A 27266-nucleotide genomic window follows, 5' to 3' on the forward strand; every position below is an offset into this window, starting at 1 on the left:
AGTTAAGGAAATGATTTTATATGGTACTTGAATCCAGATATAACATTGGCGAAATACCTTAACAAGAAAACATAAATGAAATACTCATCGAAGAAAACACATAGGAAAATTTTCTCACGTATTGTAAAAATATAATGGACAATATATCATCATGGAAATGATATCTTTGCAACAAATGTTCAAAACGTAACTCTACATTTAAAGGAATTGAATAAATTTCGCAAAAATTCAGCGTGATTTTTAATACTGACTGACAGGCGGGCAGCGAGAGACGGTGTAAACCCCACAGAACCCTTGATTTTAACATTATTACCAATCCTAGCATGGGAATATATGTTCAGGTAAAGTTTTATTATGAGCTCCAATTCTGGCTGTTCTCGGGGGTGCACACACAGGGAGGGAAGGGGGAGGGGTCATGGCACAGACTGCGCCATTGAAATTTTTAGGGTGGTCTTTTGTGGGGTATTTTTCTCATTTAGGGGGGGGGGGCTCCGCGATATTGAGAGGGAGGGTGCGCCCTTGCCCATAGGGGTGCACCCCTGCTGTTCTGGTGTTGACTAACACCCTTGATAGGTAAAATGTATTTTGCAATGATTATAAATGAAGTAAAATGACTAGAAACGATCAGAGAGAGAGAGAGACATCATGCAAGAAAGTTTCAGAGATCAGTTGCTTGAGCAAATATCGCAAAACTCAGGCTAATTTACAAACTGACTGACAAACACAAAAAGCCATTGAATTTCGCAATAATTTATTATCTGGAGGACGACGGCTATAAATGATCAGACACACATTATGCAAGAAAGTTTTTCACAATTCATTAAAGTAAATTCCAATATTCAGCATAATTTGAAAATCTCAATACACAAATCAAGCAATGAATTTTGTCATAATTAATTTACGACGGATGACGGCTAGAAACGATCAAAACCACATTATGCAAGAAAGAAAAAAAAGATTCTTTGAATAAATACCACAAAATGCTTAATTTTCAACCTAACAATCCCTGATAACGTAATTATTTTGCAATAATTTATTATATGACAACAGCAGTCTGAGTCACAGTATTCTAGTTTTATAGAATTCGATTAATAAGGTTCAACACATGATTATCATGTTTTTATTTTATTTAATACCGGGCTATTTTTATTGCTCTTGTAATATTGTTATTGGCCAAACATTTTCCTGATTGATGTTTGTCTGTAATGCGATTTTCAAACCAGAGACAAAAAGACGATTTCGACGAAATATATTATCGTTTTCGGTCGTCATCCTTCGTGGAAGTTTTATTATAGACAGTGCAAATAACTAAAACTAAATAAGTGAAATTAATTTTAAATGTGTGAATCCAGTTAAAGAGAAAACAAAAAGCTCAATTACAGCGATACTTGCCTGGCGAAACGCTCTTTGTCTTGCATATTATCGTCATCCATCCTTGAGAACTTAGGTCCCTGGATGTCCTCCTCATCAGAGCTAAGAAGGGGGAAAATGTTTGTTAGTCTCAAAGATCTTTTATAATCAAAACAAATTAGATTGAATACAAAATATTTTGAACGCATGTGAAACATTTATTAAGAATCCTCTTTGTAAAATTAACTACACTCATCAGAACTGAGTGGAATTTATTTCACAAACGATATGCATCATAATTATCAACCAGTATAGTAAGTAACTTACCATGAAAATTAATTTTACAAAAGAAAAAATGAAAAATATGTTAAAAGGCAGCATTAAATAAACCACTTACAAGCTGCAATAACTATTTGTATCAAATCGATTTGTTTTGGAGTTAGCACTCGAAAATAGGAATTACTACACATTAGTTTATTCAGAGATTTAAATTCGCCTGTGTTTGCTCTACGAGCACGAGCAAAAAGCTAACCAACGAAATGCCTTACAGGTTACTTATCCGGTGAATTGGCTGGCCAAGGCTTAATATGTTCTTCTAAATGTTTGAACATTCTTAGTAATATATAGACAGACATTGCCTTTTTGAAGTACATCTCTCAATGATTGTGTGGGAGAAAGATTACGATATCGAGCTCCGGAACTTTTTTGGTGTAAGTTCTTGAGATTAGCATTATGCTCTGCATTCGTTCAATATGGTTTTGGATAACATTCTTCGAAGAAGAGAGTTTCCTGATATAACTTCTGAGACTGGTGAAGCCTTTGTGTCTCAATTTAAAATGGAATTAATGGGAAAAGACGAACTTTTGCCAATCATCAAGTCTGTTTCCTATGACGAAGAATTCATTGAAGTCTCAGGTGGCGAGGGTTTTGTGCGGAGGAAAAAACCAATGAAAAGGAATTCTTGCGCACGGCATTCAACTTCCACGAATATTTAGTGCACGCTTACATTTTTTTTACAAAGTTCAAAAACATATTCTGCAAACAAAAGTATAAAAAAATAAAGTACTCTTATATCAACGCTAACAAAAATATCTTTGGGCTACTAGTTCTTTAAATTATTCCTTTAATAAAAACTCACCAGCGAATCAAGGATGGCGGAAAGTGGGATTAACATTTCAAATGCCAAAATTGAAAGAATGAAAATTTATCTTTTTTCTTTATTCAAAGTTCTACTCTAATGGTAAGAGTCGCACCTCTTGACTGAACATTTCAGTCATTGCCATTTAATGACCCCTCTCTCACATCCCCCTCCCCCCCCCCAAAAAAAAATCATAAGTGAAGTTAAAGAAAAAAAAAAAAAAAAAAAAAAAGATTAGCCGTGAAATGCTTTCTCAGGAAAAAAAAAGGCGATTGTTCATATTAGAAGAGTAAAAAAGACAAGAAAGAAAAGTATTTTCAAATGTGTCGTAAATAAGAAAAAATATTTTAACGCTTTACAACATTCAAAAGCTTTTTTAATTACGTAAAAATTATTAATATATATATATATATATATATATATATATATATATAAATATATATATATATATATATACAGGTAGTTATCAAAATAATGGAAACACTCTGTGAAACTGTGTTGGGAATCGCTACTCTGCCGTAAATGTTCTGTTAATAAAGGTGCCTTCTGACTATAATCACTCACACTGGTGAATCCAGACGGTGATTGAGTTTTGTGGTCACTTTTGCTTTTATTGTTCGCTTTTTAGACATTACAATCCGCTTCAAAACCCGTCGGTCTCTTTCACTGAGCTTTTCATTCCGTCCACTATTTTGCTTTGCTGAGCTTGTTTTACCGCGCTGTGTGTATGCTGTTATGACTTTAGATACTATACCTCTGGAAAAGCCAAAAAGTTGAGATGTTTCTGTTAAACACTCCAACTGGACTCGCTCCAACAATTTGGGCTCTTTTAAAATTTGAGGGGTTCGAACTTTTACGCGCTTGAAAAAAATCCAAAACTTCCAGAACTTCAATTAAGCCACCATATACTACCAGAATATGTACATTGCTATTTGTAAGAAAAAATCAGAAATCTAGTTTTATTCTTTATTACTTACGAAGCACATTCAAAAATCACTTTTATTCACAGGTGTTTCCATTATTTTGATAACTACCTGTACATATATTAGGCCGAATTTGAGTGTTGAACGTTAAAAATGAATTTTTAATTCGATCACACATATTCTTTAAGAGACTTTCCTAACGATTTCACAACTGAGTAAATTAAATCGAGAACATAGACTTATTAAAATATCTAGCATCTAACACTAGGTACTTTATGCATGATTAATGTACAGAGAATATAATACAACTCGGAATTCTCTATTCTCTGACATTTTCTTCGATATTACTTGCATCAACATTTAATTTAGAGCAATTCATATTTTGATTCAGCGCTGCTGAATTTATTATGATCATATTAACTCAGCAGTTATGGTTTATAGTGATACATATAAAATTTATGGAAAAAAATTCAAAACGTAAGGGATCGTTTAAAATCTTCTAAATTAGTGATTTTCGGAACAATAGCAGACTTTGAGTTAATATTTTGAACCATAGGTCAGAACAAAAAGTAGTTTGAAGGAAATGAAGTCGTTTCCAAAATTTTAAAAGTATTTTTTTCTGAAAGAGCATGCTTAAAAACATAGGATTTAACCTTTTTTAAAAAATACTTTGTTTAAGTTTAATATTTAAAAAAAATTACTTAAATCGGTGAGCTTTCATCGTTTATGCTTCTGACGATGAAATCACAAAAGATGAAATGCCATTCAGTGTTGCCATTCACAGAACAAAATATTTAATTCGCATCTTTACTCACTTGTATTGGCAACGATATGGTTGATAGCAAGCGTAGAGCGCAATTTTAATTCGCTTCTTGATTATCACAACGTGGAAACGCGATCGAAAGATGCGCCAAAGAGCATCATTTGTGACGTCATCAAGACCACGCCGTGTTTGAAAAATCAGACATTTTAAAAAATTAGTTAAAAAATAATTGTTGGGAAAATGAAAGTATTTTTCGGGTTCATGTTTTTTTTTTTTTTTTGCTTATTCTATCAATTTCAGTGACAAAAAGTACTACTTTTGACTGAAAGAAACAACCTCACTCGGACTTTGATCTATTTATGAAATTATCGCCGGTAAAAGCCATGGATTGTTTCGTTTTCAATCATCACTAAACTAAGAGTTGTGTTCATTGTTAAAATGATGTAATTCATGTAAAACGAAAAAATGCCTAGTGTACACCATCGCTTTCTATTGACTAAGAGCCGCATTTGGAGGTGCTTGACTTGATCAATGGTTTTGCTTTTATAATTATTTTTCAGGAAGAAATACTTTTTTTCTCATAAGTTTCTTACATCTCCATTTCGCTTGATTTTGATCGCTTGAATATTGATTTAACTTGTGTATAAACTATTTTCTTTCATAAAATTGAAATAGAAAGTCAGCACTTAAGGAAATAATCTGAAATGTACCTAATCGATAGTCTTTAGTGATGGATAAAATATATATATATATATATATATATATATATAATAAACTTGAAGATGTACACTGACATAAACTACTATTGAACAAATTGTTATAACTAAGCAATATCATATCAACCATCTCATTGATTAAAATTAATTCATGTTTAAAATTAATGTTAAAATAACTCATTTTTAGAATAAACGTTAATGGGGGGGGGGGGGGTAACTAATAATAAATTATCCACTTAATGGGTAATAGCCTTTAACAAGTGGGAACCGCTGTCTCAGACTCATGCCCTTTTAGCAATATTGGCAGGAATATGATCTTTCTCAAGGCTAATAAGTTCTATATTAGCACTTTCCCATAATATTTTACTTGTACCCATTAAAGTTGATATATTAGACATGGTTGATAGTTATTAAAAATATTTTAGCTAAAAAGAGAGTTTTAAACAATATTATAGTTTATATCTGTTTTAGTCGCCCTATGATTTGGCCGAACCAAAACCATATCATATGCAGTGAAACCTGTGTAAGTTGATCACCTGCGGTGCAGTACTTAAATGGTGAATTTAGACAAGCGGTCAATTTATGGAGGTTGATACATATGATGCAGGATTAGTTCTGTTCCTGACAAAAATGGTGAACCTAGTGGAAAAACTACTTTTGAAATGTAGTGGCTACTTCTCTATTTTGAAAAAAAAAATTAATATATTTGAAGCATACACTCACACCGTCACACAGTTTGATGATTTGATCGAAAAAATTTGAAAAGTTGCTCACATTAACAAATTAGCTCATTTGAACATGGAATATTAATTATCTGTTCTTTCTTTTTTTTTCTTTTATAAATCATTTTTACGAATTCTCGCTGCAAGAAACGATTAAAAAGTTGAAATAATCAAATTTTTACAATTCGGCTATGTGAAAAATGTAAATAGGAACCGTCACATAATTTGATTAGATAAGGAAAACATCTTTTAAACAGAGGAGATTATTATTATTATTTTTTTTTATCGAACTACTCGCTAATCTACTTTTTTCAAAAAGTAGTGTGCTACACTACAAACTACTAAAAAATGTAGCTACTACAGTAGCGTCGCTACTTGCAGCGCGCAACTTCCAACCAATGGGTAAACTCACAGGTTTGACTGTAGTACCTAACGTTCATAAAGATACAAATTTTCTCAAGCCATCTAGCTTAACACGATCAAGGGAACTCGTCTCAAAAGTTGAATAACATGCTTAGAGGGAGCTCATCTCAAAGAAATGGTGAGTAACATACTAAATGGGACCTTCTCAAAGGGTGATTAGCATGCTTAATTGGGATCTCATCCCAAAGGGTTAGCAGCATGTTTAATGGGAACTCTCTCCGAAGTTTGGGTAAGAGAATTTGGAAGTACGATGGCTTGAACTTATGGTTGATTTAAGCAAAATCGTAGGTGTAACTAATGAGTAGCTACCTTCAATCTGAACGAGAAATTTGACTTTATAAATAAAATAAAACAAAGAGTTATTGGAATTCCGATGATTATTTTTAGTTCAGATCTCTTTGATAACCGATTTCTTCATTTTCCCCTTCACAACAACTCTTTGCTTAGAATTTAAAAAACCTCAAACCCATTAAAATTCCTAATAAAAAAAGAGCATGGAATTTTATGTTTAAAAAAAAATGTTTTGGTGGCATTTTTGCAATTGTTGATGCACTCATAAGCCTTTACGCAAGTTTAAACAAACAATACTGAGACCCTTTTAGCATTCAGTTACGTCATTATTCATAGATTTTCATTAGTTACTTAATATATCATTATTTTGCGCCAAACCTATTAAACTTTCTAGGTTTGTGTAACAGGCAGGTTTGCTATTAGCATACATGATCACTTTGCATCACAACTTCCACAAATTAAAAACACTCATGATTTCTGTTCTTCTTGAGTCACTGAAATCGACAAGGCCTTCCACATATGCTCACACTCTCAAAACGAATAAGTAATACTTAATATTAAAAATGCGAACTATTTATTTACTAGATAAAAAGAAAGTAAAACTAACCTTTGATGAACTAAATTTCAGAATCTGAAAAGTAAATTCTATCAAGCAAGTTTTGATAGCTAGAATGAAATGGCTCAAAATTCTTTGAACTAAATAGTAATGAACGTTTAACAATAAAGTTTATTTCTAAAACAAAAAATTAAATACATGGTCAAAAAAGTTTCTCAAATGTATTATATCGATAAAACAAATGAAAAAAAAATACGTATAATTTCGACCTGATTATTGTCAAAATCGTATCTTCACAGAAAGTTGTTTTTCATTTAAATGTGTTTTAAATTGAAATTTGCGCTAAATTCTTGTTTTTTGTTTCAATAAAATTATTTAGAAGATTTAGCTTGCAATTGTTCCTGTTAAAACAAAACACTGTGAATCTATTATTTTTATAGACAAGCATTTGATATCAAAATATGTGAGTTCATTTTGTTAAATTTTCGTTCAGGTGTACAAACTGGAAACACTTTCCCCTTCACTAGTAAAATATGTCAATCAGAAATATCACGAAAATTTAAATCTTTATTTTACACAAATTGTTTAAAATCAAGGAATTCAAATGCAATTGTGAGCCATTTCAAACTTTACTCGCTCATGACATAAGCAATTTTAAGAGAACAAACAAATATACAATCAACATATAAACAATATTTCTCCCGGATAAAAGGATTCACACATTTTTTATACACAACATTTAATGCTTCTACCCATACATTAATAAAAAGTTATTATTTTCCAAAGCCAGAACGAAAATTTCAGATCAGATTTATTACTCAACTACAGAAAAAGCATTAATTTTTGAATAATTCTGTAACTATAACCTCATGTAAAATTCGAATCTTCGTCCTTTTTGGCTAAAGCACTAAATTTCTTGAAAAAAGCGAAAATAAATTATTGCAACCATCATCGGTTTTAATACAAAGTGTCAATAATTTAACTTGCATGCTGACGTTTTAATGTCAAACAATATCTATAAAATATTGTTTTTTTGCTAATGTACACTTGGTACTTGGAAAATTTACTACAATTTAATGATGGTTTGCCAATTCAAATAACTGGATCTGAGAAACATGTCGTAAACTATTAAGTCACGCCAACATTTAAAGGTGTCAATAAAATAAGTCAATCCACAGTGGTTTTGATATTTTCTTGAATTATTTTCTTTACAAAAAAAAAAAAAGATTGCAATAACTGAAGGAAGAACAACTATATGAATGCCACTCTCAATAAACTTGCTATTGAGGAGAAAGTTTAGAATTTCACTTCAATTAAACACAAATAAAATGATATATCGCGATAAATACAGTTGGTAAAATTGCAAACATCGCAATCAATTTTTTCCACGAACAAGAAATTAAAAACGTAACAGTTTCCAATGCATAGAAAAATCCCTTTACAAAATGTGTAATTAAGCACTGCTTAAGAAAAAACAAAAGCATATGTTTTTTTAAGTTGACAAACGTTAATAATGATAAAATTTAAAAAATAAATTAGTAAATAAATGCAAATGTAAAACATATTTCATTAGTCAGACTAGATATATATAGAAACTTAAATAGATATGTAAGTGTTGGGTAACACACCCTTTTTTTTAACTGATTTAATATAAGTTTTGTCTCTAAAAAATATTTCTTAAAAATATTAGTTCACGCATATTATGTTCCTTGAAACTTGGCCACAGTCGAATGGGTACCATAAGAGCGTAAAAGTAAAAAGAAAATCAAAATTAATTTGAATTCTGAAATTTTGAATTCAAATTATGCATTTCGCAACCACGAGTTGCGACAGGACCCTACTCATTGGTTACTACCCCACTCGCTTGTTTCTAGAAACGGTTCATGTCCCTCCTCTTGGGTGGTTATGTGTGCATAGTTGTGCATGTGTAGACTTGTGTGTGTGCGTAGACCTGTGTGTATGCACGTTGGCGTGTGTGTATGTGTGTAAAGGCGAATGTGTGGATGTGTGTGAGTGTGTATGAGAGTGCATGTGTGTAGGACATGGTCGCCACCTCGCCACCGACCAGGAGCAGAGGCTACCGCGAGGTGTCGCCCCTGCAGAGAACGGTGGGGTTGAAAAAGGAACCAAACATCAAAGGACAGTCAAATAAAAACAATTAGCAATCGTGATTACTCAAAAAGTTAGAAAGTACTGTACAGAAGAACGCAGCCGGTTGCAAACGTAGCATTCTACGAAAACAGGAGATTGAGATTCAAGATTTCTCTGAGTTTTGAAGTCTTTAACTTGTCTTGATCGTGGTGTAAATCATGCATAATGAATAACTAAAGAGTTTGTTATCGGTCAAACAAAGAAAAGGGAAACATAGTAGCCATCAAACTGATTATAGGTAAATTTTGAGAAACTTCAGTTCACGCATGAACAAATTTTACATCATTATACAGTTAAAACATGTCAACAACGATACTGTTGGGATTTCAAAAATATTGATATAAATAGGTTATCGTTACAGACATTTTGGATATTTTCACCCCTAATGCCGTGTGCATATAATATATTGAGCTTTAATTAAATAAAATTTAACTACTTAACATTTTCGACCCCACTGCGACATATATGTCCCGTAGATATTTCCAAAACACCGTATAGGATAAATAAGCTTCAAATTAAGGGGATGGCTTGCCCCACTAGTTATTGTAATCACACTGCTACTTTAGTTTACATACTTTATTTTATCTACTAAAGCCTTAATTTAAATTTTTTTCGAAAAGAAAAAAATAGTGTTGAAAGGGTTAATAATTTTAAAAACACGCAATTCAGTGGCGCAGCGAGGGGGGGGGGGTGAAATACTTCCTAGGGGCATTGGTTTTAACATAAATGCGCATTCAAATACAGTTATTTAAACATAAGGAAAGAGTGTTTTGATCAAGAAACATCCCCCCAGAGGGTGCTTTTAATCAAAAAACCAACCTCAGTATTTTTGATTAAAAATTTTCTCCAGAAGGTATTTTTGATTTTAAAAAAAAATCCTCCAAAAGGTGTTTTTGAAAGTAAAACGTCCTTCAGAAGTGTGTTTTGATTTAAAAAAAAACTGCGCTAGTGACACAATTCAATCTTTTAGTAATTTTAGCTTTTCTAATTATTAATATGAATAAAATTTTAGAATGTATTTGCACACTGCACAAAGATATTTTCGTTAATATCAGCATTAAGATCATCTTAACGTAATGAAAATTAGGTCAACTTGGCCACTAGTGGCACCTTTCGTTTGTTTATGCACTTTACTCTTTCCTACTACTATTCTTGATTTTACAAAAAGAATACCTATGGTTGACAAAGAAATTCTCTATTTTTGTTCTGCATTTTTTTTTTTTTTTGATTCTTTATCAATTGAATACCAGTACATTTTAGCAGTTATCCCAATTTTCCTGAAATCATTTCTAATCACCCGCGCTTTCATCATTTCTTATCTTATGTTCGGGACGTAGCTTTTAATTATAAAAAAAGGTGATAACTAAATTTTAAGTAGTTCTTTTGCTTTGAAAAAAAGGCATATATCATCGAAATAGACAGGTGCACCTGAAATATGATTATCGCTGTAGACATTGGAAATACATTAGGTAAATGAGAATTTTATCCGGAACAAAAGGAATATCATAACAGACAGGGTTATTGTTACAGACAGTATTGTTATACACAGGTTTCACTATACGATGATAAGCGCTCGAAATTCGCCGGGATTGTAATTTCAGAGAATATATAGCTACAGCTGATTCAAAAATTCACCAACACAAGGGTGTGTGGGGCTATTGAACATGATGCAATTTTATTTCAGTATGCCCATACCTTAAAGAGCGATTGTGGCCCCCTCCCTCCAAAGAACCGAGCCCCTTAAAAAACTGAAAAACTCCTTAAAAATTTCAATGGCGCAGTCTGCACCAACTTTCACGCATTTACTTGCCATAAATTCCCGCCCCCCCCCCCTCTCCTTAAATCAGTTAAAAGTTTCAAAAAATTCAGAGTTCGCACACACTTAAGCCACACCCCATTTTGTAAGGACTCTACCACAAATATATCAGAAAGATCAGTTTGCTTCCTAATGAATTAATGATTCATTAGCCAGAAGATAATCTTATGCGATTACTGATGGAAGAGTTCTAACAAAATGCGTAGGCTAAAAGAGTGCGCGATGTGCGAACCCTGGATTCTTAAAATCAATTTCGCACTGATAAAAGGACAGAAGGAGGGAATGCTTGACAAGTAAATATTGTTGATTGATAGCATAGCATCTTGAAATCTCTGAAAAATGTTTCGATAAAATCATAAAATCATCTGTTTCAATCAGTTGTAAAAGAAATGTGGGAACACGATGTTTTTCAGAACCTATTTCCGTACGTTAACAGTCTGAATTACCATCTATAATACTAAAACTGAAAAGTGGTTCCCAATGCAAATTAAGCCCTCGTTTCAATATTTAGTACAAAAGTATTCAAATGTGCCAGGGTCCGATCAAGATATCAGGAGACTTTAAGCCAAACACTTTTTGGATGTCCCCTGTAGTCAAACCTTACAATTTTAAAGCCATTGGATAAAATGATTTTGGTCATTTGGGGGAGCCTAAAAAGCGGCGGCAATAGGCCGTGGCCTAGTTGGCTTATTCAGTAATCAGACCCTGAATGTAGCAACTACCTTGAGACAACATTTTCGACTTAAACGCGACTAATTTGTTCCTAACTTTGGGGGAGTAATTTTAATAAAACATTATAATTTTTTCAGCAAATACATACAGTAAAAACTACAAACAACCAGCAAAAAGGTATTGAAAAAAAAAAAAAAGGCTTACTTCAAAAGCTAGACAAATAGCATATTGCATAATACAATAAAATATTGCTCAACGAACTTTAAAAGATCGAAAGTTTTGTTATTTGTTATTGAATTCAAGTTATGTAATGGCAATTGAAATGGGACTGAACATTTTATTTCATTGAAACGGATATTTCGTTGTATCGGTATTCGCTGTAATAAGATTTTACTGTACAGTAAAATCCCACTGAACGAACTTCAAAGGAACGAAAATTTTGTTCGTAGTAATAGAATTCAAGCAATATAATAGCAATTGAAATGGGACTGAACATTTATTTCATTGAAACGGATGTTTCGTTGTATCGTTTAGAGATTTTACTATTATAAATTGAATTGCGCGTATGCTGGTTGCGCCCAGATTGGCAGGTGTTAGAATTACCCGGATTCCACCAAAAACAAGCGAACATTAGAAGGTGCTTTCATTTTCAATGAAAACTAATTATTATCATTATCCTACTATTAATTTGTTCTACAAAAGATCAATCCTGGTTTTAACCGATTACACGAACAGTAGTAAAATAAAAATACTGACTTATGAATTTCATTCCATCCGTCACGCTTCACGTTAACATTCTATTTAAAATCAAGATCACGAAACCCATTAATTGGAGGAATGGTGATAATGCAAATGGAAAGACGGAAATATTTTTTAAAATGACGTAAAAATATTTACGAGCATGATAAACTCGGACATTCATGGCTTTTGATCCACTTAAAACAGTTCAAGCATAGTTGTTGTTCCAAAAGAATGGGAACGAGACGAGACTTGCATGTCATTTCCATGAAGTAAAACTCAGCACACTAATTGTTTAAAGTTGTCAACGACATTTGATTGCTTTCAAATGCACAAACGAATATATTACTCCTGAAGTTTTACACTTGCCCGTAGAATAGACAATGGTACACAAGACGAACACAACCTCTCAGAAGACAGTTTACAAAATGAATTATAGCCCACAACCAAAGAGTTATTTTGAAAGAGAAGACGAATTTTATAACAGTCAGGAATTTCAACCAGATCGCTACTAAGGGCCTAATTACTCAAATGCTTCTCAATTTTTAAGCAAATCCAATATTATTTTGGTTGACAATATACTATTACAATAAACTACATTAGTATCGGTAATCATTTAAACAGATAAGTATATAAAAGCCAAAAAAAAAAAAAAAGCATTAAGTGTTCCCATGGGGCATTGGTCCACTTGACAATTTCCGAGGAGGGCGCAAATCGAAATTAGATTCTACAAGGCTGTCTGGAAGCCATGATGCACAAACAAAAGTTATACATTTATTTCTTACTCCTAATACAAAAATATCTAGAAGGTTTTATTTCGTTGGCTCTCTCTTATTTGAAAACACGCAAAATATAATTTGAAGTTCTGTCTAGAACTAAACGAGCTTACTTATTCGTATACCAACATCGACTTTCGGATTCCATTGAATCAATTTTTAGTAAACAATTGTTCAAATCAAAAAGATCTTTGAAGCAAATCGGCCTTTACGGGATTTATATTTACATTAAATTTTTTAATTTTCCGTAGGCTATACTATTAAGTTTTTTTTTTTTTTTTTTTTGAACTGCTCAAAATTGAACGAAAAACTGTACAAATCATAAAATTAGATCTGGGAATTAGGTGTCCGCACTATGATCTCTTGAAAAAAAAGGAAAAATGTTTGTTGCAGAAATGAAATTTCCTCAAAAGTTAAGGGGAACACAGGACAGACAGACCGACAAACACCCTATTTTTCAATATGTATTTAATTACTTTGTTTAATTTTTATTTATTTATTTATTTTTGTTGAGAGATATTTTTAAGATACAAAGAGCTTTATTCTTTCACGATTTTTCTTTTCTTTTTTTACGGGGAAGTAAGCGAAAAAAGTAAGCATGAACAAAAACATGTTTTAATAATGAATACAGAATGTAGTTACATGTAATACTTATGGGTTAAAAAGAAACATTACTACTAGCAGTTCCCCCACTCTCTCTCTCTCTCTCTCTTTCTCTCTCCTCTCTCTCTCTCTCTCTCTCACACACACACACACAAAAGGGAAATAAATGCTTTTTAAACTGAAAGCGATATCAAACGACGCAACTACAGTATTTCTCGCTCTCGTTTCGAAAACCGTGGGAATTCACTTCTATCAGACAGCGAGCACAAAGTAGGTTTACCTGAAAAATTATGACAAAGAAAAGTTGATTTTCACTGTGATCTAAGACAATAAACAACTGTTGAACCGTCGGAATATAGAGGAAGTCGGCAACTTCAGATCGCCGGCATGCCAATGGAGAAACAATATTTCCGGCGTGAGTTGGAGGCGGGTTAATAAAGACACGTCCCCCATCTTCGCACTCGGCTGGCCTCCTTTATTTCTTTCTTACTAGCAATTGCTATTAATCTACATTGTAATTCAATTGCGAGCTCCACACGGAACCACGTAAAAAGGATAGCTAAGCAGATGATCGAATGAAACCGCTCATTCATTTCGCATGTGCCAGTTCACTTCTGGATTAACTTTATAAGCTTTACATTTAACTTTCTTTTTTTGCCTCATCAAAACATAACAACCAGGTCGCCCCCCCCCCCCTAAACCATTGTAAATCATTTTTTATTCTCAAGCGTAAACTTTTGTGTCATTCATAGTTCATAGTTAAACCATGGTCAAAAGTTAAATTTTACCTAAGTACCAGGGTCGATAGCAGGCCTTGTCAACCTAGTCAAGAACTACGGCCCCGGCTCCGAATCGGAGTAATATAAATTTTTCTTTTTATGGAGGATGTGGGGCCCGGCAAATAAACTGACAAGGGGCTCGCTTTGGCTCTCGGCGGCACAGACAAGTACTTCAACAAGTACTCATACTTCGCACAAATATGATTAAACATGTATGCATATTGATGGTTTTTTTTTTGGTACTTTTTATTGACCCCATCAAACAGTGTCAGAAATTTTTCGTACTCAAAGCTCCATATTTCTCAGCATGACCCCCCAATAAAATGCTAGTCTGTATCCGCCACTGTTAGTAATAGAATTATTTATCCGTACAGTCAAGAAAAAAAAAAGTCATCAGATGCAAACAGCAACAAACAGCTTAAACAACTTGACTTTAAAATATGAACCCCAAACTGAAGAAAAAAAAGAACTCACACTGATGTGACATGCCCACCAGCGAAACTCAGTCATTGACTCCTGACCTTGCCGGCAAACTAATCCACCATGTCTTAAAGACTAAAAAACACTGAGAAAAATTCACATTAACAGTTTCCTGTCGAGGCATAATATTTATGGGACATCTTGCTAAAATCCATGCACGTTTTGATAATCCAGACAAGAGTATGCTGCTCAAGGATACATCCTTAAGTAGAAGTTAGCAAGAGACTTCGATACAGCAGCTATATGGGAAAGACATTAGCATTTTTTAGTAGACCAAAAAAATCTTTATAAATTACGAATGTTTGGATCTTATTTATGTACTATTTTCAGTTTATGTCTTATGTTTTTATTCTAAACAAAACTGTTCACATAACTGAATACATCTCAAAAACAGAAATGCGCCAGAAAGATGCTAAGCAAAACAAAATTTCTAAACAAATGTGCAGTTTTTATTTTCAAATAACTTTCATAGAAATGATTATCACTCTTCAGTATTAATTTGTAACAACTAAAACTGATAATGCAATTTTGTCTAACGTTTACACCGACCCGAAGTTTCCAGTTCGAATTTGCTTATCAACTGCTTACAGAAAAATGTGTATGAGTCATTCATGTCAAGTGATCCAAAGTTTTTTCCCTCACTTTTTTGTATTTCTTTGAAATTTGGCTCATCAATTGTACCCTTTAAGGCAATCAAAAGTCCAAATTTTTAGATTTTTATCTCTATTATTTTTTTATTTATGACACTTTGATTTTTCGAAAAACCCTCTTTTTTTCATGGATGCTTGAACATAAAATGGACGACAACTCAGCACCAAATATAGATAAAAAGATTTGGTAAAAAGCATTTTAAAGTACATTAGTTGCTGTTTAATGGGATATGCAACATGACTAATTTCAAAAAAAATTTATTTTTTAAAAAATGAAATTTAAATTTCTCAGAAAAGGTATAATGAATTTTTTTTTTTTTAATTCTCAAAAATTTGTGTGTATTTTATCTTCATTTGTGCAAAGTTTCAAGTTGGGATCTCAATGGGATCATATTTTTATGAATTTTTAAATAAAATTTGACTCATGAAATAATGACATTTTTCAGATTCTAACTAGTTAAATATGGCGTTCTCTTACTGGTGATGATCTAGTAAGTGGTGATTGATTATGACTATGCTTGAAGTGAGCTGACATGAGTTTGTAGATTAGTATCCCCCCCCCCCTTAAGCCACACAACCACGTTTCATCTTTTTTTTTTTTTTCAAAAAAAAAAAAAAGCTGGCATGTAAGAGTTATAATCATAATAAACTGGGACGCACGCTGCTAAACATCAGTAGTGACTAAGGCTTATAAATGGGGGGAGGGGGTCATAAAAACTAAAAGTCTGAAAAACTTTAACAGACAAATAGAAAAACTCATTTGCAGCTTTTTTTTTTCTTTCGGAAAGTGGGACGGTAGAGGGGAGGGGACAATCTGGAATGAAGTTTAACAACATGGAAGGTTATGCTCAAACTAGCAAAATTTGTTTGATCTATAACTGCTTTAAATATATGTATAAATAGATCTCGCTGCATTGCTCTCCTTTACAACTGAAATTAAAAAGAAAACCTTAAAGAAAAGAAAAAAAAAACAGCTGCACTCCAAATGTTGTAGAAAGACAGTTTTATGCGGACAGACATATGATCTGATACTTAGATTTATTTTTAGTTCAGTGTGAAAAGAATGGAACAACACGGGGGAAACACTCCTATTTTACTATGATCTTGGGACAAACTATTTCTTTCGTGCCTCCAAAATTGAAAATTGGTGCAGGGGTAGGGGATGAAATGAATTATAACTCCTTATCAGATAGTGAATTAGTCAAGTACACTTTGTGAAGTAAGGATTGAAAAAGAAACACTTGGTCTGAAAAAAAAAAAAAAAAGCATCAGGTGAGGCATGACTAGTATAGTGTTAATCGTTGGTGTGGGTGTGGGGGTGGGGTAATGTACTTTGTTTTGATTTAAAGAAGAAAATTTACCAGCTTTTAATATGTTTTCTATTCATTTTGTTTTATTTTATTCATTTATTTATTTTTTACATTTTGAAAATAGTTTTGAAAAAAAAAAGTAAATAATAATAAAAGTGGTGGTTCGGGGGGGGGGGGGGGGGGTTCTTGCTTTAAAGAAGAACATTTACCAACTTTTAATAAGTTTACTATTCATTTTGGCTATTTATTTATTTATTTATTTATTTTTACATTTTGAAAAGTTTTGAAAAAAAAAAAAAAAAGATAAAAAGTGGTTGTGTGGCTTGGGGGGGGGGGGGGGGTTATACTAATCTACAAATTCATGTCAGCTCATTTCAAGCATAGACATGATCAGTCACCACTTACTAGATCATCCCCAGTAAGAGAACGCCATATTTAACTAGTTAGAATCTGAAAAATGTCATTATTTCATAAGTCAAATTTTATTTAAAAATTCATAAAAATATGATCCCATTGAGATCCCAACTTGAAACTTTGCACAAATAAAGATAAAAATACACACAAATTTTTGAGAATTTTTAAAAAAAAATTCATTATACCTTTTCTGAGAAATTTAAATTTAAAATTACAATTTCATTTTTTAAAAAATATTTTTTTTTTTTTTTTTTTTTTGAAATTAGTCATGCTGCATATCCCATTAAACAGCAACTAATGTACTTTAAAATGCTTTTTACCAAATCTTTTTATCTATATTTGGTGCTGAGTTATCGTCCATTTTATGTTCAAGCATCCATGAAAAAAGAGGGTTTTTCGAAAAATCATAAATAAAAAAATAATAGAGATAAAAATCTAAAAATTTGGACTTTTGATAACCTCGAAGGGTACAATCGATGAACCAAATTTCAAAGAAATACAAAATGGTGAGGGAAAAAATTTCCCAAATTTTGGATCACTTGACATGGAATGACCCGTATGTGTGTGAGGGGGGGGGGGGCGTTTACATTGTTCGTCCGGTTGCTTAATAAGGCTTTCTTTTATTTTCCACACATCAGTCAAAATTCCAAAAGCAGCATCGTCGAATCACACAGAAACATGAGGGAAAAAAAAAACATAACGTCATTCGATGCTAAGAAATGAAGGCCATTCGTATTAGTTTATCCAAAAGATTCGTATTCCTACTCGGAGTTTTCCAAAATAAGAGAATTTCCAACGGAATCCCGTCATCCTGCCCCGATTTTTAGCTCTTCACGTAGTAAATCTGTTGATGTCATTGTGAAGATTGATACTAGCCTGAAAACAATAAAAGATAGCATGCAATACACCGATAGCCTAGTTACCACATTCAGAGACTGCAAATTTGTCCTTGTTTGGACTCATCAGGCTGGAATAGGGAACAACCGAAATGGAAGCAGATGTCATCTTATTGAAGCTGAGAGTCCTAATAAACTGATAGACAAAGCAAATTTATCTCACGAGCAAAGGTCCGCAGACGTAGTACGGTTCAGCTCGTAAATTGAACGCAAAATTGCATTAAGCAGTAAGTTACCGCCTCTAACTCAGTGGTGGATACAAGGGGAGGGTCATGGGGGGTCATGCCCCCCACCCCAAAACGGTCGATAATAAATCCAAATTGTGTTCAAGCACTGTATGAATTAAATGTAAACGATTACTAGAGACGTACCGTGTACTCAGTAACTACTCGGTACTCGGCCAAATTTTGATCAGATACTCGGTCAATACCGAGTAGTTGTAAAAAATGGAATGTTGTTGAGGCAAATTTTACAATTAATAAAAAAAGTACAATCATATAATACACTGCAATCATTTACAATTCAAATTTACAAGTCAAATTTAAATCTTCACATAAATAATAGCCTATGATCGAGTAACCCGCGTGTTTCAACAATGAAACTCGAGCCACGGCATGATAATTTAATAATGTTCTTGGTCATGTTTAACATGCAGGGAAAGGCTTTATTGTGACAAGGCTGAACTCGATTCAGTAACTTAACTGTTTTACTGGTAAGACTTTTATTTTAGGAAAATGAAGAAATCAAATCAATTAACGTTATCTACTGGAGTTAGGGTTAGAATTTCAAATATAAAAATATCACCAAACAGGGGTAATTGCTTCGTTCAATTGTAGAAGAGTAGAAGCAATTTTCACCCGTCATACCCTGACGGGCGACTTTCTAGTTTTGAGAGTAATGAAATTTGTTATGCTTCAATGGAGTAAATCTTTATTTTAATGTCCCCAATCAAAGTTAATAAAACTTATTTATTAAAAATGGGGCAGCGTAAAAAATATGAAATTTTTATATTATTATGTTTGGCGGACTAGAACTATAATAGATTGATATAATTTGTTTTAATTCCAACTTGATTAATCATACCTTTTATTTATTTGTAATTTTAAAACTAACCTTTTTACAAAATTTTTGACACAAACAAAATCCTATTATATGGACATGAAGGTCTATATTACTATTCCAATGAGTTCGAAATTCATCACGTGTGTGTCGGTGGTTCTTATAAAACATAATTGGTACTTAGTAACTCGGTACTCGGCCGAGTAGTGAAAGGCCGAGTACGGTACTCGGTCGGCCAAAGTACAACTCGGTACGTTTCTAACAATAACAGTATATTTTTAAATAATTAAATATTTTTGAAGTAAATGTTTGAACTACTACTTCGTTTCATTGCAAATGACATTAATTTGCAACTTTCATTCCACTTAGGTGCCTTATTTCTGGTCGATTTGGTGCTTTTTCTTGACCACCAAGCAGTTTCCAAAATTTTTCGTACCCACAAAACCGTTGGTTCGTTCATGGAAGAGAGGTCATTCTTCAGCATGACCCCCCCCCCCAAATGGTTTTCTGTATCCGTCCCTGTCCCAACTAGGACCTTAGCTCGAAATGGGACAGCTCAACTCGTCTGTTTTAATCTCTGTTGTGTCTTAGAATGACGAGACTTGTAATATGTATTTCATCTCGTTTATGTTTAACACGTAATAAAACGCATTCATGTTAATGTGTGTGTATACATACGACAGCCATGAAGAAACAGGAACTATATTTTCAATATAGCAGGAGAGAAAATGGCATGAATGCATACATACAAATACAGAAGAAAAAAAAGAGAGAGAAGAAAAGAAAATAAGGAGGGGGGAATAAAGTAAAAAGAACGCAAGCTTCAAAATCGGAAAGCAGAAAATCGCCTCTTCATGTTTTTACGATCCCATTCTCTCAGGATATTTAGGCAATAAAAATTGCGCGAATTTCGTCTTTCTCTTTCATTTCCTGAAAAGCAGGCCGACAAGATGGGAGGAACGCATTTCAATATTGGAGGAGCGAGATTGACCGCAACACACAAGGCAGTCTTATAAATTATCCACTAGCTGCGGACGTGGGCCCGAGTCCGTGGATCATTATGGGAAGACAGGGACCGTTTTTTTGCCTTGTTTTTTAGGCGATAGTTAAGAAATGGATGCATTTCTAGAATTGCATCGAGGAAATATTGATGAAAGCATTCGCAAGAGAGGGATTCAGTGATTCAAAGCTGAAATTCCGAAAATCTTCTTTGTTGCCAACTAGATCAGCTGTCGCCAATCGTTAGAGCTTCACGAACCACTAAATATGAACTAGAAAATCGCCCGTTAAGGTATGACGGGTAAAAATTGCTTCTACATTTGAATGCATCAATTGTCTGTTTGGTGATATTTTGATGGTTGAAATTTTAACCCTTACTCCAATGGATTAACCCTAAACTCCAGCAGATAGCGTAAAATAGTTAAGTTACCGGATCCAGTTCAGCCCTGTCCAAATAAAGTTTTACCTGCATGTCAAACATTGCCAAAAAATATTATCAAATTATCATGCCGTGGCGCGAGTTTCATTGTTGATGACGCCAGCGTTACTGGATCATTGGCTGCATATAGTATATGAGGATTGAGGAATAAAGAGAGGGAGGAGGTAAATACATTTACATAATAATAGTCACAAAACTTTTATTGTATTAACAAAAAATGCACCAATCCAAGGTAGCAAAGTAAAAGAGTAATTTTTTTTTAACTGAAAATAAAGGGGGGGGGGGGTAATTTCCTAATATCACACATTTTAGCATGATTTTGCTCCTGTTTGTTTGAAATCAGTTCATGGATTTTTGGTCCAGTGACGTCACTGCAAGAGGGAAAGACCGGCGGGCGGTACCGGTTTTGTGATACCGGAGGAAAATGTCTTTCCACACAAATATGTTGTTCAAAATTGATATTGCTTTTTTCCCTAAAATCTAAGGTCTTGATCAAGATGACTAGGAAGTGCTGTCGTGCCATTGCAGATCAATGAGGCCTTCTTCTTTCATGCTAAATTTGCTATCGTCTTTTTTTTTTTTTTTGAACTACGATATTTTCAATATAAATAACATGTGTATTAGTCATATTAATATTATTCATTTATATCAAAATATCGAACATTTTGATATTTTTGAACAATGGCCCTATCAAACATTTCTCACTGATCTTTAGTGGTCCCTGGATTATTGTTTACAAAGAACGTGCACTATTTGAGGCACTTCGATTTTTACGACGTGGGAGTAGCGTACACGTGCACTAATTCAGCATTAAAGAGGGAGAAGTGTTGGAGAGATAAAGAAAGCAAATCTAATTCAAGTCTATGTGGAAAAGATACATTTGGAACACCTCACAACAAAATGGAATGATGCTCAAAACGATTCTTATTGAAAAGGATTCAAAACACGAGCTGAGGAAACAAATTCAAGAAAGGTATCTAATCTAATCAGAGTAAAAGTTGTGATCAGCAGTATATGAATTAATCCTCAAATGTCAAAAATTTTGATGGGTAATGTAACATCTTAAAATTGAGACTATTGGTAACCTATTGAATAGCGAATTCAAATAACCCTTGCAGCTCATATGGATGGTCTAGGCAACTGAAATCTGACACAATGGACAACAGTAAGTTATTTTGGGAAAATGCTGTACACTCAAGAAACACAAATTTTTCAAAATTTCATAGAGTAACCCAATTATTACCAGTAGCATGTTATGTAAACCGCAAAAAAAGCTTTCGGAGATACTGAACTAAATTCTTTTGACATGTCTCTTGTTTCACTTTCACTAGTGCCAATAAAAAAAACTAGAGAAGTTTGCTATGATGCATTTGTCCCTTAAATATGAAAAAAAAAAAAAAAAAATTGTAGAAATAGCAAATCTATTTATTTTTCTACACAAGAGGACTACAATAAGACGTTTGTGTGCGTGTGTGTTAATGGCGTCTCGGAAAAATGGTAGTAATGTGTTTTCTTTAACCTTTTCTTTTTCTTTCTTTTTTTTTTTTTTTTGTGTGTGTGTGTATGGGGGGAGGTCAGGAAGAAGTTTTCACAGCATTCGGTATTTATTCTCAAAACGGACCCTTCACAATAAGAGCTATAGTGAAACCTGTGTATAACGATACTGTCTATAACGATATCCTGTCTGTAACAAATTTTTTTTTTTGACCCCCCCAGCAAAATGTCAGCATGAATAATCAAACTGTCTATAACGATAACCTGTCTATTACGATATCTTTTTTTTTTTGGTCCCAACAGTATCGTTGTAAACAGGTTTTACTGTATCAAAAGAATGGACCTGTCACAAAACCATTAGCATAAAAACCGTGCCCTTAATATCTCGATTCTTGGCACACATTATTTTCATTCACTTAACTTCACCCGGCGGTTAAAATTCTAGCATTTTCTCGAAGCTTCTAACTTTTAGTTATGTTTTCCCTAACAAGTTTTTGACAAGAGAAACGTGGTTCAAATAAATGAAATAAGTAATTAAAAAATCAGCAAAAAAAAAATTAAGAATATAGAGGAAAAAAAACGATCCTTAATTTCAGAATAAACTCTTGCAACGAGAAAAAGTTTTAGTTTAGTTAGTAGTAAAGTTCTTGGTTTGAATGTGTGTCATGAAATTTTTCTGCAAGCATTTACGTTTCATTTATCAGGTTGCAAACAATAGTAATGAAACCTTTCTGTGACTGAAAAAAGTGATGGTCCTACAAAAACACGTGTTTTTAACTTCTAACGCAACAATAAATAAAAAGAAGAAAACAGGCACTGTGTAAAATGAATTCGTTTCAAATCGTCACATCAAAATCATAAATTTATAACCCTCTGGAGAAGTATGAAATTTTGCCGAAAGCCTGGAATGTCAACTAACAATATTTTTTGTCACACATCGGCGACAACTTTTAAAATTCGTCGCTACGTTTGAATAATAAAGAATCATAACAACTCGTATTTGCATTCGAAAAAAAAAAGATGTAGTAGAGAGTCGTTCAAAATGAGTAACCGCACGCATCCCGGGTCACATCCAGAAGCGAGAAGAAACCAGTTCTACTGGTGAAAGATTTAGTTTTCAATCCCCCCCCCCCCCTCTTCAACTTCGTAAAAACCGAAACCTATTTTGTAGCAAACGTGGGCAAGAGGCAAAACAGGAGCTTTTATACAACTTTCATTCCCACTTGCGTGTTCCGACAAATGGAAGCAGTCAACGACAACATTTGCGACAAAAGAAGCCGCTTTGAAGACCTTCAGCGAGAAATAACAACTGATGGGAAACTTATTGAGGAACGAAATGAACGTAATTTTTATTCAAATAACAACAAGAGTCGAGCTGAAGGGGAAAGCAAATATTCACATAAAGCAGGAAAAACATTATTATTTCTGAACAAAACTTGAGCGCGTCTGTCTGTGTAGTCTGTGTGTGTGTCTGTAACCCTATCTCCTCAGGACTGTCACAGACATGTCTATACCAGGTCAATACTCAAAAGCGGAATTTCTTTAAAGAGGGGAGGGGCTCTTAAAAGGTAAAATTTATTTAATTATCCCATTAAAAGTTTTTTTCTTTATGTCAAAAGTAAAATTCTTTAAACTATAGTTAAACACAGACAAAGCATCTATATTTGAATAAAATCACTTCGGTTTGCTACAGGAGTAATATTCGAGTCGGAGGACACATGTAAAAGAATACATAAAACTAACTAAACTCCCTGGTTTCGAATTCGAGGGTACAAAACATCGAGATTCGCCAATAAATTCTTCTTTAATAGGAAAAAAGTGTACGCGTCCTTTCAATGAACGATGCAAATTGAAATTATGTTGTTTTCCCTAGCTTGTAAAAAATAAAGACACCACATGTTACTTTCTCGGCGTAAAATAGAGAATTTAATGGAAATGACATGCAGTACCAAAATATAACCTCAACTGCATCGTGGCTTTACAAACAAAACAGCAATTGCTTCGAAATTCACGACGCTTTTAAGACTCCAATTTCGAGCCATTTCTGGAGGAATGCCCTCGTACTTTCTATTAAGGCCGATTCACATGGCGACCGATCCGTCCGCCCGTTCCGATTTATCGGACGTGACGGATGGGTGTGAAAATATTGCAACATTCATACTAGCTCCGTCCGATAGCCACGGGAAGGTGTTCACCCGCTAGGGGTGAAGAGCGCGGATCTAATGCCGTTCTTTTGTCGCTCTCCTAATCAAAATAAAATTAACAAGAAGTTATAAGCGATGTTGCTGTGATTGCAATAAGCCTTTTAAAAATACGTTATTGTTTGTCACGAACGTCAAGCGAGCGGTTAGTAGGATCACTCTGAACGTTTAAAAGAATTTGGGGCAGTAGAAATTAAAATGGCCGAATGATAAGGGTAAGCAAGTAGTGTAACAGAAAATTTATCAAATTTCTGTCTACAACATCTCTGTCAAAAACGTGTCTACACACCTCCCCCACCCTCTTATATTTAATAGAATTTAAGAGAGAAATATTATTATTATTATTATTATACTTTTTTTTCTGAAAAACTTGTTGGTTGAAGTTTTAGCAAAAAAGTAAAAATTGAATGAGAATTGTACATAAAAAAAAGCATCTGTACTACATTCCACTCCTCCCTCCCCCCCCCCTTGATCTTCAGTAGAATATATGAGAGAAAGATTAAGTGTTCAAATATTTTGAAAAAAACTTGCTGGTTGAAGTTTTCGCAAAAAAGTAAAAATTTAATGACAACTATACATAAAAAAATCTATTTAGTTTGAAATTAACCTAGGCATGCAACAGATGAAACTTCGATTCGATGCTACTACAATAGGTGTTGATATTTCATATAAGTTCAAGCTAGAGCACTCTTCGTCTCTTAAAACATTTAAAAAAAATTTTGGTCTAATATTTCAATCGTTTAGTAATAACTGAGCGTTATATGATTAGGTCCCGGACTTTGACGGCCTAAAAAATCGATAAAAATGCTCTTAAGAACTGAAAAAATGTTGTTAAAAATAGCAAAAACAACCTTAAATATATAAACATTGTTCTTTAAATAAAGGAGTTTTCTCTATATTTTAACATGGATTCTCACTTGAATTACTATTTATTTCTTAAATTTACAAACAGTGTTCTTAAAATATTTATATTGAGATGAATTTGGGTACAAATTTCCTCTTTTTACGATTCAGGATGATCGATAAAAAACTTTGACTTCTTCAATTTGTTGTTGGATTCTTAAATATGTTGCGTAACTAAATTTTTACTGGGAAGTGAGCTAAAGCATACTCTTAAAATGACAAAAGCTACAAAAGAATTCGATTATTATATTTATCCAGAAATCCAAAAAAGTGACAATTTTTGAAAATGTCAGAATATTTCTGACAAAATAGCACATATTATATTCATGAATAAGTTCATGTCAAAGCCTATTTATTCAAAAGTTTGAAAAGTCCAGCAAATGTTTAAGACAGTTTAATATCATTAGGATCTGACGACATTTTAACGCGTAACCATAAAAGATTTAACTTGTATGATTTTTTTTCTTGTTAAAATATGATTTGCTTCATCACATTTCGAAACAATGACTATTCAAACAAAGATTCAAAAACTTCTACTGACTAATTTAAAAAAAAAAAAAATAATAATGGGTTTCGTTAATGGTCCCACTGCCAATGTTTAGCGTTAGAAGCTGGTTTTGCAAGTTACTATGAGCTGTGGAATTATTTTTTAACGAAAAAACAAATTGCAAAACTAAATTTTCACGTAATTATATCTAATTAAGCATTCCACGCAAAATAAAGATAATTGAGTAATAACCCTCATATAACTTCTAGGCATTCTCATTTTGAAAAACATCAACTGTCTTTTGAAAAATAACCACAAATTTTGTACGAAACTAGCAGTAAACAGAACGAGAAATATTCCCGCAAAAGTAAAAACGGCGTCTCTCCTTTGATTGGCTATCACATTCGCTCCCCGAATCGGACGGCCGTCAAAATCCAGCATCGCCAGAACGTGACGGGAGCCGAGAAATTCGGCGTGCTGTCATGGCAACGGATTCCGAAAACCAGTTTGGCAGCAAAAATATCGGAACGGACGGACGGTTCGGTCGCCATGTGAATTGGCCTTTACTAAAGAACTTTCCGAGGAGAAAAAACCGGGTTTGAAACCTACTGGGGTTTTAGAGATGGGCAGATTCGTATTCGTAAATCCGAATCCGAATTTGATTCACAGCACCTTAACGTGTCAATCCGAATACGAATACATTCGTATTCACAAGTGTGAATTCGAATAGATTCATGTTTGCTAATGTGAATCCGAATACGAAATTCGGATTTATACCTATGAATCCAAATCATTTCTGATTCACATCTATGAATGCGAATCCATTTGGATTCACACTTGGATTCACTGAAAAATTCAATTTAAAAGGTCAATATAAATAAATAAATGTTTCTTTGTACCTCGCTACAGTTCGAGTTTTGGGTGTTAGCGAGTTTTGGGATGTATATTTATTGGCGTCAAACTAAGTAATTGACCCGAAAATGAACTTCCTACTATTTGGAGCCCCAAGTCGAATACTACTGGACCCAGGTTTTAGACGTCCATAAAAAGTTAAAAATCATGATTTTATGGTCATAAACACAAAAAAATTTCGCTCATTTTTCGTACAGTCAAGTGCCCATACTTGGGACAGTTTTGAACTTTTACCTCTAGAAGCATATTAATCATACGTTTTCCATTCGAACGAAGTATTCTATTTTCAGGATGTACCTTACTACGGCTCTTCAAGACAAAGTATAAGTGTGTAGATTTGTCCCTTTAAAAATAAAAAAAAAAAAAAATTCATTCTCCCAAGTTAGGGACTTTCCTAGGGGGTTCGTGATAGCGAATTCTTCCCTAGCAGATATAAGACTAGCTTTGAATTCTTCCACAATATCAGTGGAGTGGTATCGTTGTCAATGGCGTATTAAATTCGAAGTATTCAAAATGTTCACCTGAACTTCTTTAGTTTTTGAGGGAACATTCGCATCACATTTTAAACATAAAGCTCGAATAGATTTATGAGAGGCTCTCTCTAG

General features: G+C 33.5%; 1 protein-coding gene across 8 annotated transcripts in view; it reads right to left on the reverse strand.

Moving 5' to 3' along the window:
* The window catches only part of LOC129225604 (aryl hydrocarbon receptor nuclear translocator homolog), a 187471-nt gene that overhangs the window by 76607 nt on the left and 83598 nt on the right, over window positions 1–27266 (reverse strand). For 3 of the 8 annotated variants that reach the window (XM_054860062.1, XM_054860066.1, XM_054860060.1), the window contains one exon: window positions 1393–1473. The exons of 2 other annotated variants lie outside the window; for them this stretch is intronic. In XM_054860062.1, the coding sequence (XP_054716037.1) occupies window positions 1393–1473 (81 nt within the window). Of the gene's footprint in view, window positions 1–1380; window positions 1474–27266 lie in introns of all 8 variants that reach the window. 3 more of the 8 variants (XM_054860061.1, XM_054860064.1, XM_054860059.1) reach the window with 1 other exon arrangement.

This window comes from Uloborus diversus, chromosome 7, assembly GCF_026930045.1.
Source record: "Uloborus diversus isolate 005 chromosome 7, Udiv.v.3.1, whole genome shotgun sequence".
In the NCBI taxonomy this organism is placed as follows: domain Eukaryota; kingdom Metazoa; phylum Arthropoda; class Arachnida; order Araneae; family Uloboridae; genus Uloborus; species Uloborus diversus.